The sequence below is a fragment of the Plodia interpunctella genome, chromosome 21 (assembly GCF_027563975.2).
Source record: "Plodia interpunctella isolate USDA-ARS_2022_Savannah chromosome 21, ilPloInte3.2, whole genome shotgun sequence".
Classification (NCBI taxonomy): domain Eukaryota; kingdom Metazoa; phylum Arthropoda; class Insecta; order Lepidoptera; family Pyralidae; genus Plodia; species Plodia interpunctella.
This window is the reverse complement of record NC_071314.1, coordinates 3,445,409-3,463,233: the sequence shown is the minus strand read 5'-3', so window position 1 is coordinate 3,463,233 and position 17,825 is coordinate 3,445,409. Positions and strand designations below refer to the sequence as shown.

The window sequence follows — 17,825 nt, the reverse complement described above, 5'->3', positions numbered from 1 at the left end:
TGATTTGCAAAATGACAGTGACAGCGAATCGGAGCCAAATCGTGATTGCACGCTTCCAAGGAGAGACGGAGCGGAGGGCAAGAAAAGGAATGCCATGGAATGGCAGGAAGGAAACAACTATACTTCACCATGAAATTAGTAGGTACTCCGTAAGTACGTTTATACTCCGTAAGTGCATTATACTTTCATTTCTGCCATTCTTTGGCACAGTAAGATGTGCCTTCACCTCGTCTACCGATGTGTGCTGAGAAATCACTGTTCTCGGTTTCATCACAAGAGAAATAAATTACTATAGGACATTTCACGGCAAAGACCAAAAAATCTATTTATAAAACGACGGACGAGTCTAGACGTTTTCCTAAGAATTCCATACAAATCCCGTCCCAACCCGGCTAAATCCGGCTAATCCATACTCCATACAAATATTATAAAAAGAAAAAAAATGCTTTTAACGAATAAACTCAAAAACCACTTGGCCGCTTTGAAACCTTCAAGAATAACATAGGCTACATTTTATTATGGTTTTACCAGATTGGACGGTGCACGTCATAAGAAACAAAAGAAGGCATCACTTTGTCTCGTCTCTTCTCATATATTTTAATATCATACGTACATAGGTACTTTCTTATAATGAGAGTTATCCCTTTGTAGAACGAAGATAAAACGAGGTCTTCTCAATTTACGTTTTATGGGAACGTTGTGAACTAAAATCTAGAAAAAGAAGGGTAAGGGCGAACGGACGGTAGGAAGATTTGAGGGGGTAGATTCATAAATAAAAAATAACATACCTACGTCAGTGATAATCTGTAATTATAATCTAGTATGTACTAGTAGTAGGTATTGTACTTACTGTTCAGTACGGAAATAATTTAAAAATATATACTTTTAGAGAAAACTGTTTTGAAAAATGGGTACAACGAAATCTAAATTTAGAAAGAAGGATGATAATATGCAAGATCTAAAAACTGAATCACAGACAAGGTAAGTACTTAATTTGTAGTAAGTTCTCGCATGAAAAACAATCCGAAGAAAGATTTTAAGCACTTTATTGGTGACTACTTTATGAGACATCATACCAATACATTATGTTTTATTTATGGAAATACAAACCATACCGTTAGGTTAGAGTGTATAACATTCTTGGTTTTATTTAAGTTATAAAATATAGAAATTGAAAAACAGCGTAATGTAAAAAGTATAGAAATTGAACAAGGGGCCAAGTGCGAGTCGGACTCGCCCATTTAGGATTCCGTATTGCGGTGAGGAATAATAAACTTCACGTGGAAGGGACGTGTGGGCGGGGCGCGCGTGCCAAAGTTACTTAACTTTCTAGTCTAAGGAGACTTAACTCGACTCAGTCCACACGCAATCTCTTCGTGGTTGCTAACACTTTGTGACGTCTGTATCCGGCGTGTTCGATTACAAAAAAAACACACAAAATGACTCGATGTTCTGTTCTAGAATGCAAAAGAACGAATTATTACGATCAGGTATTTCCTATCATCGGTATGTCGCTATTCACTTTGAATATTATTATTTTATATTTCGGTTCCAATTAACTCGAAAAAAATATTAGTGTGAATGAAAAACAACTTGTATTCCATTGTGATAAAATCTAAAATCGTATAACGCTTGATCCGTATGCGGCATCTAACGTTGAGTGGCTACACCACACGTAACCCCACCACCTCTTTGAGTAGAAAGCACAGTTCTAAAAAAACGAATGAGCGAATTTGAATCTCAACCTTAATTAATAGCTTTTGCATAAGGTGTAATTATTATGGACATATTATTTAGTGACATCTATCAAATAGCATAACTAAATCAACAGTAATGAATTAAAGCACGCAGATAGAATTCCGACATCTAAGTGTTAGTTAGTCTAAGTTATCAGATCCAGGGATCGAACTGCTATCCCTTTCACGGGTTTCGAAGGGGTTTTTGGTAAGGGTTTGCTTTCGAAAGCCGTTCGGTGCTGTAACCCGTTTACATTGCTTTGGTAAGCGCTATATCAACGACTACAAAACCCTTTCTTTGAGGTAAGTCATACGAAGGGGTTACCCGTTCAGATAGTAGGCTAATTTATGCTTTAAGCTCAGGCCATACGGTTTTAATTTGAATAAATTGCAATGCACAACAAATACTTACCTACTAAGCGCGTGCGGTAAAGCGGTGCGTTATTATTTATGTACACGATTCAATGTGTCGTTTCGTGTGTTTTAGGCTGTTCACACACGGAGCTACGCAAATTTGCGCAAAGCGGGGTGTGATGAAAACCAGGGACCGGACAAGCCGTTCGTTTGCTGGACGGACAGACGGACAGACGGACAGACGGACAGACGGACAGACGGACAGACGGACAGACGGACAGTTCCGTTTCTGCCATTAGGCTACGGAACCCTAAAAATCAGTGAAAGCGTCTGCGTCCGCCCCTACCATAAAGTAACACGTTATCGTGAACAGACGCCGCCATTTTGTATTGTTTGTCTATTGGCGGGGTATTTTGTTCGTCACCGATCGACTCAAGATTAAACAATCTGCTCATTCTCGTATTGTAAGTTCGTTAAAAGTTTGTGGGTGAGTGAGAATAATCATTATTCTATTGCAAAATCGGTTGTTTGATACAGAATAGAAAATATCTAGTGACATTAAAAATCAAAGATTTCGAAATGGGCAACGAACCTTCCAAAAATAATCCTTCAGAGCAGAGATTTGCTGACGTGAGAACGCCACAAGTACAAACCAGGTTAGTAACAAAGAGTCATTTACTTTTTTGTCAACTTATTACTAGCCAAGTACTGACGCTAACATTTATTTATTCACTTACAATAACCACAACAATATTTAGTCCATTATAGTCATCTACTCGCAAAAAAACCTGAGGAAATTTTGAGCGTGCAAATGATATATATATTTCGTTCACAGCAGTAAGGAATCTTAACATAGACTAAACTTTCTTAGTAGGGTTGGCAAAGGAGCCATTTATCATGCCAGCTCCACACTGTCGTCGTTGAACAGTTTGCCAAACTTTGGCGGATACGGTATAGGTACATTTATAGGTACTATTTACACTCTTTTGACTATAACCCTGTTTAAAAAAAAAGTTAAAACAAAGGTTAAAAAAAAACTTACCTAAAATATGTTTTGTCTCTTTCAGTCAATTTTAAATATTATTAAGTGCGATAGTGACAAAACATATTTTAGTATAAGTACTTAGGTAGGTACCTATGTTTTAATTTTTCTATGATAACGGGGCGTCTATTTAAGACTTTTCTCCACTAAAAATAATCTAAAATTCAGTTTTACTGAGCTAGAGCGCAAAACATTGCGACAGTCGTTGCGCAGCCCTCAGCTTGTAGGTAGGTAGGTAGGTACGCGACAAGCGGCTAGTAGATAAACCATCAGAGATAAGCACACATATGCACTGCCTGCATGCTTGTAGTAGTGTACCTGCGAAAAATATGTAACAATCTTAGCCTAGTTCAAATTCCTTACTCCTGTCTCGACACGATTTTATCACTTTCATACTGTATGTAGGTACCTACTTAGGTACCTGTGGAACTGGAAGTGGAAGTATTATCTAATCTGTGCACGGAGTATAGGTATAGGTATCCTAATCAAAACTAATATTATAAAAATGCGAAAGTTTTGTTTGCTGTTTGTAAAATCTGTTTATCTTCACGGTCTATCAACTCAACCAATCTTCTAAAAATTTTGCATAGGTACGTCATGTAGTTTGAAGTATGGAGAAGGACATAGTGTAACCTTTCATCCCATAAAAATACTGTTCCCGTAGGAAATTAATGCAGCAGGCAAAAACAATAATACTTAGGTATTATACCTATACCTATACCTACTTCGTGTCTGTGGTAGGTAATTGGTACCTACCTACCCGTAATGTTTTTCTTACTTTCAATGGCGCTGACTATGGTGATATGGATCTGATTATTTTATATCAGATTATTATAGGTATCTAATGGACTAGCTGATACCCGCGACTTCGTTCGCGTAGACTCTATGACTCCAGCAAATTATAAAATAGGATATTTGTGTCATTATACGGTATTGGTATTTTCAGAGGCCCCCGAGAAAAAGTTATGTATTTGTAACATTCTCTTAGTAAATTTATATGTGAAATAAAATTTAAATTGTTATTTATTATTGTTTATTATATTAATAAATGAAATACTATCAGTCCCAAAAATGAATGATATCTGGTTACAAACAAATTAACAAAAATATCAAATTTATATACACACGCAGACATAATGCGATGTCTTATTAAAAGGTCCCGTTTTTACCCTTCAGGTATGCGGAAACAGAAATACATAATGTGTGAAAATTTCAACTATCTAGCTATCACGGTTCCTTAGATATAGCCTGGTGACAGATGGACAGACAGACAGCGTAGTCTTAGTAATAGGATCTCGTTTTTATTGTTTTAAAAGACCAAACAATAATAAATTACATTTTAGTCACTTCCCTGGCTTTAATGTATCTCCCCTGGTTACAAAATGCCAGTGGACTGGCGCCAGATTAGTGACAAAATCGCGAATAACCTCTCAACACAGCTTAAAATATATGTTCTTCCATATTTTCATGCAATCTGATGCCTGTGCTCATAATAATTATTGTATTTTATAAATAAAAATCTAAGTAACAATAAAATATAAATGAATAGTCTTATCAGGGTAAATACTGCATCGACTGGCACAAACACACTCAACGACGCAGTATCGGTTGCTATAGCGACGCTCATTTGTAAATCCGCCCTTGCGATTGGCTTGTTTGTTGTTATGTTTACTTGTTTCGATTCCAGGCTGTCATAGTTATTATCATCGTTATTCTCAATTTTTGGCCGCCAATTTTGACAAAAGTTTGCCAGGTGGAGGTGATACTACTTTACTGGCTCTTAAAACTTTGTTATTATTATACGTAAATAATTAAAAATCCTTTTCATACGAGTATAAGTAAAAATGCTTATCATTCTGAACCAGTTTCGCTAAGGCGTCATTTCGATATCTCTATAGGTACATATACATATCTACCTAGTTCGGAGATTAACAGATAAAAATACATTTTTTTTGCCCTAAACAGACTAAAATATTTTTTTTGTAAATAAGTATAATACATATAACATAAATAAATGTACCTATTTACAAACTAACTTTTTATACTGTTTTATTAGGTATACGTATTGATGGATAGACGCGTAATTCATCTACCTACATATAACTTACGATAATCTAAGATATTTTATATTGATTTTTAAAATTCATCACTTATTGACGTTAAAAATTACACAAAGCGCAGGTGAAGAAGAAGCGGCGCAACAAACTTCACCGCGGCCTTTTCCCCAAAGACGTCAATTAACAAATGTAGGTTTTATAATTATAAATCTCTACTTATGTAGGTACTGTTATTATTTGATGAACATTTCTTTGTTTCAGGGATCTATTTACAGACACAGAAGTGGCACAGTTATTAGAACGTCAGAGAGAGTATTTTGAACAAAAACATCAAAAGGATACGCGGGCCACCCAGTAAGAAGAATACCAGTGCTTCTAAAAGCATTTACTATTACGTATTCTATTTTATTCATGAGTTGGTTGGCCTGGTGCCATCCTGTGGATATCGTACGAAGCAACTAAAGGATAAAAAGGCCTTAACCGTTGAAAGGCAAAACTAACTAAAAACAATTATGTAATCATGAAATGCAAACCAACACTATCACTAGTACATTATGCGTAAAAGAGTAACAAACACACACAAATCCTCACACACTTTCGCATTTATGATATCAGTAGGATGGAAGATAGGTTAAATTTTGGTTAAATTCTTGGTTAGGTACCTACCTATACTTATAACGGTATATATTATAATATGTATATAGCTATTGCTACAGCCTGACCATTGCACTGTCTGAATCAATAACCTAATTATTTAACTGCATTATGTTTAGGCTTCAAGCTCAAAATGTGGCTGGAAGCAGCAGCAGTCCAGTGAGTCCTTCAAATGCTGCGAGTCCAACATATCCTAAGTAAGTGCCATTTTCATTAACGTGTATTTTAAGTACATACCATGGAATTACACACGAGCCCTTACTAATTTCATGGTACGGAGTACCTACTACTTTCATGGTAAGTACCTACGAAATTGCTCTGCGACGAGTTAGAAAAGATTCACGGCCGAGCACATTTTCACGTCCATTTTCGTACACATATACACGTATTATAACTACACTATTAAAATATCATATCATTTCAGACCGATTACTACAGAGATGAAACGCTAGAACACATTATGCAACAAAACTTATCAATACGAGTACCTATACTACGTCCGCGCAGATGGCTATGATGAGAATGAAATATATATTTTTCCCAGCATCAGTATTATGTACCTTGAACCCATAACCTTGCTCATAGTACATTATTTCTTTATACTTGCTAAACTAAATAAACTTTAGATAAAAAAAAAACTGGATAAAATTAAAACTAACTAACTAAATTGCTAACCGCTATTACTTACATCTTAAATCTTATTTACAATCTTTACTGATTGGACATACATTCTTTAAAATAAATATTACCTGTATGATGATCAACACACATACCAAATTGTCTTCAAGAATGTATGAACCACAAATTTGTACCTATATTTTCTTTTTCTGGACATCCATATCTGAGCAGAGGCCTTAGCGCGGGTTTGCATTTCACTTCACTATCGAATCGATTCGAAGTGAGAAGCAGCTAACCAATCACATTTCGATGTTGTTGTTGTTGTTGCGTCACAATGTCGCAATGTGATTGGTTCGCTGCGTCTCGATGGTGAGATGTAAATAGCAAACTCGCACTAAGCCCTCCGTGGTATCTACAAAATGACTAGTTTCACTAACTAACTGCTTTATTTCTACTGTTTTATTTTTGTTTCAGCGTGGCAATGGCTACATCTTCATTCAGTCATCCACTGTTTAACTCGCCAGCACCACCGGGACACACTTTATACCCTAATTTGAATACTGTTCAGAGTCAGTATCAATTTCAAAGCAACGTGGCCCCACCCCCATCGACCTCCGCAGAATACGTCTTCGTCAATAATAGTGGAAACATCCAAGAACGGTGATTATTTATAAAGTACTAGCTTTTGCCCCCGGCTTCGCCAGCGTGTATTTCTCTGCGAAAGCGGAACAGACAATATTTTCATATAAGTACCACGTACTTACTTACGTTCACTTCACCCTCCCTTTAGTCATTTGGAGGTTAACTGTACACATGTAGGTATAGGTAGGTATAATCAAAATCGGTCCAGAGGTTTAGCCGTAAAAGCGAAACAGACAGGTAAACACAGTCTTTCGCATTTATAATACAGCGCCCCGGCGCCGGGGCTTCGTTCCCGTGGTAATTACGGGATAAAAAGTACCCTTAAATGTGTTATACCAGATTATATTCTACCCATGTGTCAAACATAACAATCCCTCCAGTAGAGATAGTTGCGTGAAAGAGTCACAAACATACACATATTACATCCTTACAAACTTTCGCATTTATAGGTAATATTAGTAGGATTGGACCGGACTTAGATACAACCAACTGAAAATAGCGGCCCAAAGCCGCGAGGGTTTCCGTATGCTGACGAAGTTGGCACCCCATCATGATGATTAGTAGGATAAGATTTCTGAGCCTAGATTCAAAACCTTGGTTATCTTCGATAAAAACTTACTATAATACTAATACGTATAGCGGCTCGTCCCGGCTTCACTCGAGTAAAACATAATAAATTATACACCTAAAACTTCCTCAGGAATCACATTATCTAATGTAGAAATCGCATGAAAATCCGTGCAGTAGTTTTTGAGTTTATCGCGAACATACAGACAGACACGGCAGAGGACTTTGTTTTATTATATATGTAAGGATAATTAATAGGAACACTAGGAACTATCGGGGAAAAACTTGTTCAAATAAATATATACTTACCCATATAAATATATATTTTTTAAATGTATAGCGGACCATTATAATGGAAAAAAAAGAAAATAAACATCACGTTACAGAAATGTGCCTGTCCCGACAGCCCCCCCTGCTCCAAGAGATCGCTCGATTTCAAGAGATCGCCATAATTCAAGGTTAGTAGGTACTTACCTATTTTAGGCGGTGATCTGCGACAAATGCCATAAGCCGCGTCCGGCATCTTTATTCTGCTGAACGTCGACGCCGCCGAAAGTTTACGTTTATCGTTATTGCTTTCTATTATCTATGGTTATTACGTAGGTACGTTTATCGCAGGTTTAGGCCCTAAACTTGGGGTGGTCACTCTAGGACGCGGGCTTCCAACGCAAACTGTGATCAGATTCTCGCACTTTTCTTGAAGAGGAGGATGACGATGATGTTATAACAAAAAATGAGAGAGAGAAGTTTTTCTCGTTGAGAAGAGAAGAAAAAGGCGTGACGACACAACATTTAATTTAATTTTAATTAATTTTCTCCGAAATGACTGCATAGGCGGCGTGCGGCGCTCTTGCACCACCGCCATGTCAGGCGCATGTGAGAGACCACATTAATAAAAACATTTCTGATTAGCCTCGAAATAGTTATTCTTTGTATTGTCTCGTTCTTTCAATGTCAAATACTGAAAAGAGAGAGGGACAAAACAAAGAAAAACGACTTCAAGATGACTCCAAGCATGTTCCATGCCTAATCAGAGAATTAAATGTTTGTGCGGTTAGTGTTTTCCATATCAAGCATTTGTACGTCGCGTCCAGCGTCACGCCGGACGTCTTCTGGAATGTAATTATACATAATACTTATAAAAAAGTATACTTACTTACAAATAAGTAATATTTTAATACTTATCTACATAACAAATAGTAGAAGGTTGAAGCGGTTGTGGTCAAGTGGTTAAGACCGTCCATCTATGTTCCAAAGGACCCAGGTTCAAATCCTACTCGTGCCACATGAGTTTGTATACCAATCTGACTCTTATGCATAGTAGTTTTCATAGACGACTACTTGTTTCCGGTGAAGGAAAACATCGTCAGAAAACCGAAAATGTCTACGGATATAAATAGATGTATTAAATAGTTCTACATATATGCGGATAACATTATTTACGCTAATTGGATAATAATTATATACACTGTACCTACTATATCGAATAATAATTCACAGGTACAGTATATTTAAAATAGATATATACAGAATGCCAGCTGTCAGTTTTCTCTCTCACTCTTTATAGACAAAATATACCTACATACCCCACTATAAAAACCAACGCAAACACTGCCAAAGTAGGAACTATAGATTGCTTGTTTTTTAGGCCCCGCTATCGAAAGGCAGACAAAGAAAAAGGCAGTGTAAACGAAATGACATGCCCAACTTGCAAGAAGATGTTTGGATTAACTATATTCCAGTGTTCGCGGGGCCATAGCTCCTGTAATGAGTGCAAGCAATTCAGACGGGTCTGCGGCATATGCCACCAGCCTATAACTGATATGCGGAATATTGACGTGGAGGCTGTCATTTCAGAGGTAATTACGTATATGGTATACAATAGTTACCTACATATCCATAGCTTTTATCAAAACTTGTATTTTAATGTATACTAATATCTCTCTATCATCTCTGCATGTTACCGGTTGAGATCGGGATTGTGAATCCGCGAAGCCCAGGGTCAGCGTAAAAATGATTTTACAACCGGCCGCCTGCCTGACGTCAACTTTTCTTGGGAATGCTATTGTTGCCTATCAACTACCTAGGCTGTGTGTCGCTCAGTCGCCTCATCGACGACATCCACGGGAAGATATGTAGTGCGGGCCCTGGGCGCGTAAAGACTGAGTAACAACCAGGAGCTTAGACGTGCGACAGATTTACAGTTTCATTTCAGATGAAAGTGAAATGTCCATACTCTGATGATGGATGTCATCTATTCATCAAGAGAGCCGACTTGGAGAAGCACTCCAAAGAATGTTTATTCCGAGAGATGCTCTGCCCGCTCAACTCTTCATTTGGTTGCCAATGGAAAGGTAAGACGAAAACATTCTATATTCTAGGACAGAAAGAAAAACACTTTTTTAACTACCGTAGCATATGGACGCTTACAACACCACGGGTGTTGCTGGCGCTGATAGGTTTTTTTTTTCAATCCACGAAACTGATCGTCAGTTCCAGTTTCGGTGTTCAATCTTTATTTCCTTCCAAAAAATAACTTAGTATCGGAGATCGTAATATCGATGCATTTATTTCAGGTAAACTTTCTCAAATAGAGTCGCACTTCGATAACACTCATCCAATAAATCGAGGAGCTGTCGACACTGAAATGACCATATCGAACTTGAGAAACAATAGTCATAACGCTCATCTGGTAGTGATCGGAAATTTCAACTTCATGTTTCACTTCATAGTCTCCCATAGCCGACAGAATGTCTGCATGGCTGTGCAGCTCATTGGAACCAATATTAGCGCATCAAAGTGGACGTATGAAATCCACGTCTATAACAAAGGACAACCTCGCAGGAAGTATCAGCATGTAGACGTCTGCCAGCCTGTCAATATCAGTGTTCATGACGTCATCTCTGAGTCTAAATGCGCTATACTTCCCCTATCCTACGCATCTACATTTGCTACAGATAACAAGTTGACATACAAATTCTATATAAAGAAGGAAGTTAATGAGAAGCCTTTCGGAAGAAACAACCGCGGTGCCCGCGGTGGTCAGGGCAGATAACTAGTTAAATTATTATTTTTATGTTTGTTTTCATTTTCATTATCATTGTTTCAATCATAAAAAAATTAATAAGTACCTAAATACAAAAAAGATGTGTGTATTGCACTATCGGTAAATAGAAAACGTAATTTAGTGAACGTAAACTTTAAATTTATCGTTATAAGTAGTATATTGATTGATTAGTATTATTTTGCCTAAGCCAAGATGGCATAGGTGCTAAAGTATAAGTAAAGTGATGGGCTTTCCTTGCAATAAATAAAAGCACTCATACAAACTACGCAATGTTCGCGCATTCGGGTCGGCATATGTCTGGGTTCCGGTGTGGAGCCGGCATAAGACATTTGTTGTATTAATTAAATATATAATCATTGATAAATAATCTTAAATTCGCTGATCATGTTTTTAATCAGATAAGTAGCACTGAAGATGCTCTGTATTCTTAGTATTATTTTATTTGTAGCTGGCAAAATCGCGCAAAAAAATTTGGTTCTGTTTGTACAATTTTGGCACTTCTTCGTATTATAAGAGAGAAGTTATTTGATGCACCAATCAATAACTAGGCAGAAAAGCCGCGTTGGTCGTAGTTCTAGCAAATATAATTATAAGTCTTGAATAACGATTAGATATGTATTTGTATACTTTTATAGGAACGAAATACAGGTACAGTCAACAGCACATCAAGCTACCCAAACTCATCGCAATTTCGTCGCTATTACTGACGTATAGAGATTCCTGCATTGTCACTTGACGTGCGGTTGACTGCACAAACCGGCAGTGTTCCTGCCTAAATAATGTGTAGCCAGGTCTTTGGGTTTACCGCTGGCAAGAAGAGTACGTACAAGAGAACAACCAACACCGTAAATTACAGGTGGAACTTCTCTATTGTGAAAATTTAGTAATGGTGCATGTCACACAAACACTATTATGAAAATTTGGTACAGGATACGGAGGTAAGGTTAGCAATGCGTAGACGCGTCGTCCGCTGCCATTGCGCATTCGGTCTGCACCGATATTTAAAATGATTGAAAGGAAAAGTTCACCCATAATACTACGGTGTGAATGTATACCTAAATAAAGTTTAATTCAAAGAGATATGGAATGGGTAATTTTGTGTGATGATTGATTTCATATAACTTATACCCGTATTTTCCTGTCCTTGAAATATACTTGTATTATGTATTAGTATGGTTGATAAAGCCTTAAGTCCTATTCCCAGCAGTAAGAAACGAAGGCTGTCATCGATGATGATGATTGATAGGCTGGTCGAATTAAGTCATTTAGTATTAGATGTTTTTTTAAATTCCATATTACCTATAATTTTTAATTTCAATTTTATTAATGTATCATGTATGAAATCGAAAATTTTAATAAAGCTTTTAATCACAACACCCGCTTCTCTTTTCCCTTTCTATTATTTAACAAGGTTTTCACTAAATCTAAAGTATCTCAAAACGAGATAAATAGTTATTATACTACAGTTAATATTATTTACGTCCATTAAGTACTTTTTTCTTTTTGTTGTGTTATGATACTTAAGTATGGTATGGAACAAAGTGTCCATTAACTAAAGATAAGCCATTATTGTGTCTCAATATTAATTCTTATTGCGTGTCTATATACCTACTATTGAAAAGCAATTTTGGCTTAAAATTAGCAGAATAGACACCATGATGCGTGGTGTTTCAATAAAAGGTGGTATGTCATTATTGTTATTTTTTATCTCATCGACAAACTAGTGTAGTGACAGTGACAAGGCAGATCATTATTAGTATAGATTAAAATACAACCGTTTACAACCTATAACACAGATATATGAACATAATGTTCATATATCTGTGTTTACAACTGAAAAACCACTCGATTTCTACAAATAAAATAATCAAAAGTTTGGAGAAAATATAAAATCAGTTTTTTTTTCACACAAGAATATTCTTGTAAGAATAAAAAACAATATGGTCGAGATCTTGAGGTTTACATATAAGTCTGCGGTCAAGATAGTACTTCAAAAGATTTAAATAGTTCTGCACCTCAGCCTTATCTACAGAGTAATCTGCATCTTAACAATTACATACCTACCACATCGCTACTGCAACATCCGTGGATGATATCTACCATTACATAAATAAATTAAACATATAGCAAATAAACACACACGTGAACACATTCAATATTATAGTCTTGAGAATTTATGATAAGTTCGCTTGATTGGACAAGCAATTTGGACGGCATTATAAGAGTTCAAATGTTTTAAATCATTTTAGTTCCTGCGATAAAACCAACCGCCATACTGCAAATAGCAACACAAACGCATAGCAAGTCAGTGCGTCCACACGTTCTATCTTTTTTTTTGCACGATGCGTACACGGTATATGGGAAAAGGGATAGCTTGTGGACGTTAGTAACGTGCTGCGTGCGTGTTTGTGTATTTCGTGGTAGGCCTTTCAAAAATATTTGAAAGCAATGGCTGATGCAGCCGTGTTTTGACCTTAAATTATACGAAGTGTGAGGTTCCACTGGCTTACACCGTACAAAACAAACAACAAACATTAGTTTTGTAATGCCGGCAGATAAACAATCGCCGAACTCCTGACAGATGTCGACGCGAATGCACGAAAATTACACATTGAAAATACAACAATGTAGGTATGCCGAATCCGCCAAAGTTCTGCGAACTGTTCCGCGATAATGTATAGCCGGCATAGGTAGAGTTTCGAACCAAACTATTTAAGTCTTAATGTTTTAATATTATTGTCGTTAATGCTTTCTGTCCACCTTGGAATATAAAATAATCATTATGCCGTTAAAACCTTTAAACTCCAATGTGTTAAACTGCGAAACGTATTCGTAGGTTGCACAATACTTTTACAGTACTTTACTATTATTTCGGAGCAGTCTTATATTAAAAACCATTAAATATGTATAAACTGAGTATATATTTCTTCTTCTGACGAGATCGTAATGAATAATGACTTATAACATTATGGAAAATAATTGTAAATTTAAAACATGATTACATTTATAATTAAAAACAATAAAGACAATTTTATTGATTTGATTTTGTTAAGGTAAATCTTATAATTTGTTGTATTATTACGTCCTCCCTGTATTTCAAGTTATTTGTTTCAATATTTCATGACAGAATAGATTTACAATTAATTATATTCGAATGACTAGTTTTTAGATCAGTGAAGCACCCACTTAGCCTACTCACATTACAAAAGTGTTTCACACAATAATACAATAAGTGAATAAACATTAAGTGCTAAATAGTGAAAACGAAGTGTCCATAACAAATTCTCAATAAAGGCACTCTCAATAAGTCAAGTACCTATATAGATAAAGTTGCCTTCCCACTATTCAGTAGGATAGTTTTATATTTGATTTCAAACTCAAAAAATATATTTGTTGGATACTAAAATCTCTCGAATTAGAAGAAGGTTCTAATGATAACTCCGCAACAACCTGGCTATCGGTTGGTAATGAAGAGGTATTTATGTGTTTTTCTGATGATGTTATATGATGAGTATATGATTAGTGGAAAAAGCTTAAAAAGAAAATATGAGCAAATACTGATAATGTACTTTAAAAATTGACAAGTAAATAATGGATTCAAGAAATAGTATTTAAAATAAAGACAAATACAATGTTTTATGTTGGAAAAGTAAAGCATCACTTTACCGGAATGTGAAATATACTAATTAGGTACATAAACAACTTTCAAATAAGTACCTAGATAATAAATTATTTACTATTCAAAAAGTTGAAAAAGTAGTCAGTTATATCGTGAGAGGCATTCATTAATGAGAGTGATTTTGTAAAATCATCAGAATATGAAGCTAATCTATCATTGCAATTGATTACAATATTACAACTTACAATTTTTGGTACCGTGACGTAGCCATAGAAAACTACAGACATCGTCATATCTTTTGTTTCACTTATACAAGAGAAGCTTGTATTATATAACAAACGGGACAGAGCGCTTATATATTCTGTCCCTCAATCTTTACCCACTGCACCAACGCCCACTTTATTCTAGATGCAATAGATGGGTTAGTCCATCAAGTTATAGGTACCTAACCTACTATTAGTTAAACGGTATCGACAAAAATTGAACGTATGTGTTGAATTTTTTGAAGTTAAGAAATGTTTTTAATTTGGCTAAGCTGGGTCGATGTCGTTAGTTTTCTTTGCCTATGACGCCGAGTAAGCAACCTTGTCTATCGAACTAAGCCTCCCCGCCCACCACCCATAACAAATATTTCAACCGTATCACGCACGCTGGTGACACACCGCGACCTTGGTCAGTTATTATTGATTGCATAAAGGCGCTATTCCATTAATACACACGATAGTCACTTAACTCGCCTTTGAAATAGGCAAATATTACTATGGCTATTAGGCCCAAGTTTAGAACCTATATGGAGCATACAAAACCCAAAAGTCCATTACTGTATTCACACCTAGTTTTCTGATGAACAAGAAGCTAAAAATGGATTATTTTTATCCTTACATAAAACAAAGTCCTCTGCCGTGTCGGTCTGTCTGTTCGCAATAAACTCAAAAACTAGTATACATATAAGATCAATGGCTTTCTTAACATATTTGTCTATTTGTATGCTAGAAAATATTTTATCTTAATTTTTATTATTGAATAACTTCGGTGTTTTAAATTGTACCACATCCTACTTCATTTTCTTTGATTTCATTGTTTCTCTCACAAATGTAAGTTTCACTTTGAGAAAATCTATAACAATAAATTATGAAACCATAAATTACAAATTCAAGTTGATTAAAATTAAGTACTTAACTAAAATGTTTGATAATAATAGTAAATAGATATACATCACAATAATTTAGATCACAATATCAAACAATCAATATTACAAACCAATGGAATGTGTAAAATATAACAATAAACACTTTTTAAAATTTCCAGATAAAATAATGAGTGCCAATTAGGAATTGTAAATAAGAACATAAGTAAATCTATTATACAGTTCATTAGCTTATATTTCTTTTATCAAATTTGTTTGTCGAATATATTGCTATCTCTTTCGTAAGGTTATGCAAGATGAAAGAGATAGCAATATTATTGGATTGAACAAACTTTGATGATTGACAAATGGAGTCTTAGATAGTGCCACTTAAATTTTCATTAATGATAATGAATGCAAATTTTTTGTAAACTGAGTATAAATATAGGATTTCATTCATAATGCTGGCTACACACTATTGGTAAACTCAGACAGCTGCCTAAGGGAATTAAAGTCAATTGCATAGTTTGTATGAGATCATTTGTTTACCAGCATTAAAATACCAGCAATGTATATTGTAACTTGGCTTTGGCGAACTCTTTGCAGATAGTGTACAGTCAGCACAATGGCTATATTGAAGCATGTGCATTCATATCATAAAAACACAAGTGATACTATATAAGTAGTTCAGCATGCCAGTGAAAGATTTAGTTGTTTATACCACCATTATATGCATAATCTGCCTTGTTGTGCATCACAAGGCGATTATCCACGAAGTAAAAGCTGTCCGAACAAGTCTCAAATGGTGCTGCAATCATTTCTTCAACTAAAAATAAAGAAAAAAAATATTTTTAGTTTTATGAATGGGTTGCCCTTCTTATCTTTTATTTTTGTCCTTTTACCTAGAAAGTTTCTACTGTAAATAAAGTATCTGTGATATAAGTATAAGTAGCAAATGTTACAAGAATTATTAAATATAAGGTAAAGCTTTACCATATTAAATGTATGGCTATACCAAGGAAGGTGTGATAAAAACAAATTCTAGTGGGATTTAGAAAGCAATGAAAAAACATTGTAACACTGCATATAAGCAACCCTAGCCTATAGCAAAAATAAAATAAAAAATTACCTAGATCAGATGGCAGGGCTGGAAACTCGTATATATGTTCACAGGTGTTTCTAGAAAATGGAATGCAAAATCCAAACTCAAAATCAAATGTTTTGAGCAATGTGTCTCGAAAGAAGTGCTTTTCAATCATTCTAAAATGGTTTACTGGTCGGGAACCTACTGTGAACTCCACACTGAAAAGATTTTTAGGAAAATTATAAATATGTCAATATATTTTAGAAACAATCTGTTAAATGATTTCCTGACATGAATTTGAGCTTAAATAACTAGTGTTTAGAAAAATTTACATTTTTTTTATGACTAAAGTATAAAATTATTTTAAAAACAATTGGTTTGTGATACAATTAATAAAGTTAATCTCTTTTTTTAATAATAAAAATAATTTGCTTTTAGGGTACTTACGTGGCTCCGACAGTCTTCAGTTTCAAAAATTGAGGAGTAAATTGGTATCGGACGAATCTTCCCGCATTTGGATCGAGAGGCTCCTCTGGAGTATCCTCAGTGCCCTCATTGTCCACGCCAAAGTCAGTTGGAGGCTTTGCTATTTCGAACAACACTGTTCCAGTCTCCAAATCTCTAATTTTAAATCGCGTAAAATCTATGTCGTATACATTGGCTTCGGGACTACAGAGATATGTATCAGTAATCCTGTCCAGGCGCAATACATCATCTGGTGTTATTTCACTGATGATACCATCTTTATTTGAATCTGTAATGGCAATTGATTCGCACTTCTTCCCAACCAAACTCATTTTTAAATCAATTTAGTAGAACGAATGGTAAAGTAGATTACCTATAAATTAATCACAAAAATATAGGCACGGCTGAACTAGCATCTGAACAAGATGAATATTTTTATCTTATCATTTTTAGAATTTATTTTATGTAGGTACTACTTATTTTTTAATTCATTTTATTTCTGCAAACAAATCAATCCGTTCAATTATGGTTCAGTCGGACAAAAAAAAATTAACTTTGATGAAATAATGACGTTTGTATATTGATTTATCTTTTGACATTGACGGTGGTGATTTTTTCCGTTTAGTTGTCAATGTCAAACAGTCTTTTTTTTTTACGATTCCAAAAATAAGCAATGATTTTCAAAATGAATAGGTAGCTTTGTAATGTTTTAATATCTTGTTTATTGTAGTGTTTTAATTATATGTTGTTGAAGAATATTATTTGTTCATGGTCAGTCGAACCAGGCACGGTAC

General features: G+C 35.2%; 2 protein-coding genes across 3 annotated transcripts; one reads left to right on the top strand and one right to left on the bottom strand.

The window, feature by feature from the left end:
- Positions 1-805: 805 nt before the first annotated feature.
- On the top strand, positions 806-12,111 carry LOC128679336 (E3 ubiquitin-protein ligase Siah1-like). 2 transcript variants are annotated; one of them, XM_053761485.2, is made up of 8 exons: positions 806-981; positions 5,451-5,543; positions 5,963-6,040; positions 6,936-7,121; positions 8,057-8,128; positions 9,319-9,529; positions 9,886-10,024; positions 10,247-12,111. In XM_053761485.2, the coding sequence occupies exons 1-8, from the start codon at positions 908-910 to the stop codon at positions 10,723-10,725; spliced, it is 1,332 nt and encodes a 443-aa protein (XP_053617460.1). In that variant the 5' UTR covers positions 806-907; the 3' UTR covers positions 10,726-12,111. The 2 variants fall into 2 exon arrangements, with proteins under 2 accessions (XP_053617460.1, XP_053617459.1); XM_053761484.2 differs by lacking the exon at positions 806-981 and adding an exon at positions 2,483-2,746.
- A 314-nt stretch (positions 12,112-12,425) lies between these two features.
- Positions 12,426-17,613, bottom strand: unc-119. The gene is made up of 3 exons (XM_053761489.2): positions 17,014-17,613; positions 16,612-16,784; positions 12,426-16,308 (listed from the first exon to the last, which is right to left on the bottom strand). Exons 1-3 carry the CDS (start codon positions 17,361-17,363, stop codon positions 16,190-16,192), a joined length of 642 nt encoding a protein of 213 aa, XP_053617464.1. The 5' UTR covers positions 17,364-17,613; the 3' UTR covers positions 12,426-16,189.
- Positions 17,614-17,825: the final 212 nt, after the last annotated feature.

What these genes read in the sequence shown, in the direction of transcription:
- LOC128679336 (XM_053761484.2), top strand. Translation starts at nt 2,670, where the DNA reads ATGGGCAACGAACCTTCCAAAAATAATCCTTCAGAGCAGAGATTTGCT. An exon ending in ACGCCACAAGTACAAACCAG is followed by an intron (nt 2,747 to 5,450) that starts GTTAGTAACAAA and finishes TCTTTGTTTCAG; the next exon opens with GGATCTATTTACAGACACAG. An exon ending in AGTGGAAACATCCAAGAACG is followed by an intron (nt 7,122 to 8,056) that starts GTGATTATTTAT and finishes ATCACGTTACAG; the next exon opens with AAATGTGCCTGTCCCGACAG.
- unc-119 (XM_053761489.2), bottom strand. Translation starts at nt 17,363, where the DNA reads ATGAGTTTGGTTGGGAAGAAGTGCGAATCAATTGCCATTACAGATTCA. An exon ending in CTGAAGACTGTCGGAGCCAC is followed by an intron (nt 16,785 to 17,013) that starts GTAAGTACCCTA and finishes AAATCTTTTCAG; the next exon opens with TGTGGAGTTCACAGTAGGTT. An exon ending in AGCCCTGCCATCTGATCTAG is followed by an intron (nt 16,309 to 16,611) that starts GTAATTTTTTAT and finishes CTTTATTTTTAG; the next exon opens with TTGAAGAAATGATTGCAGCA.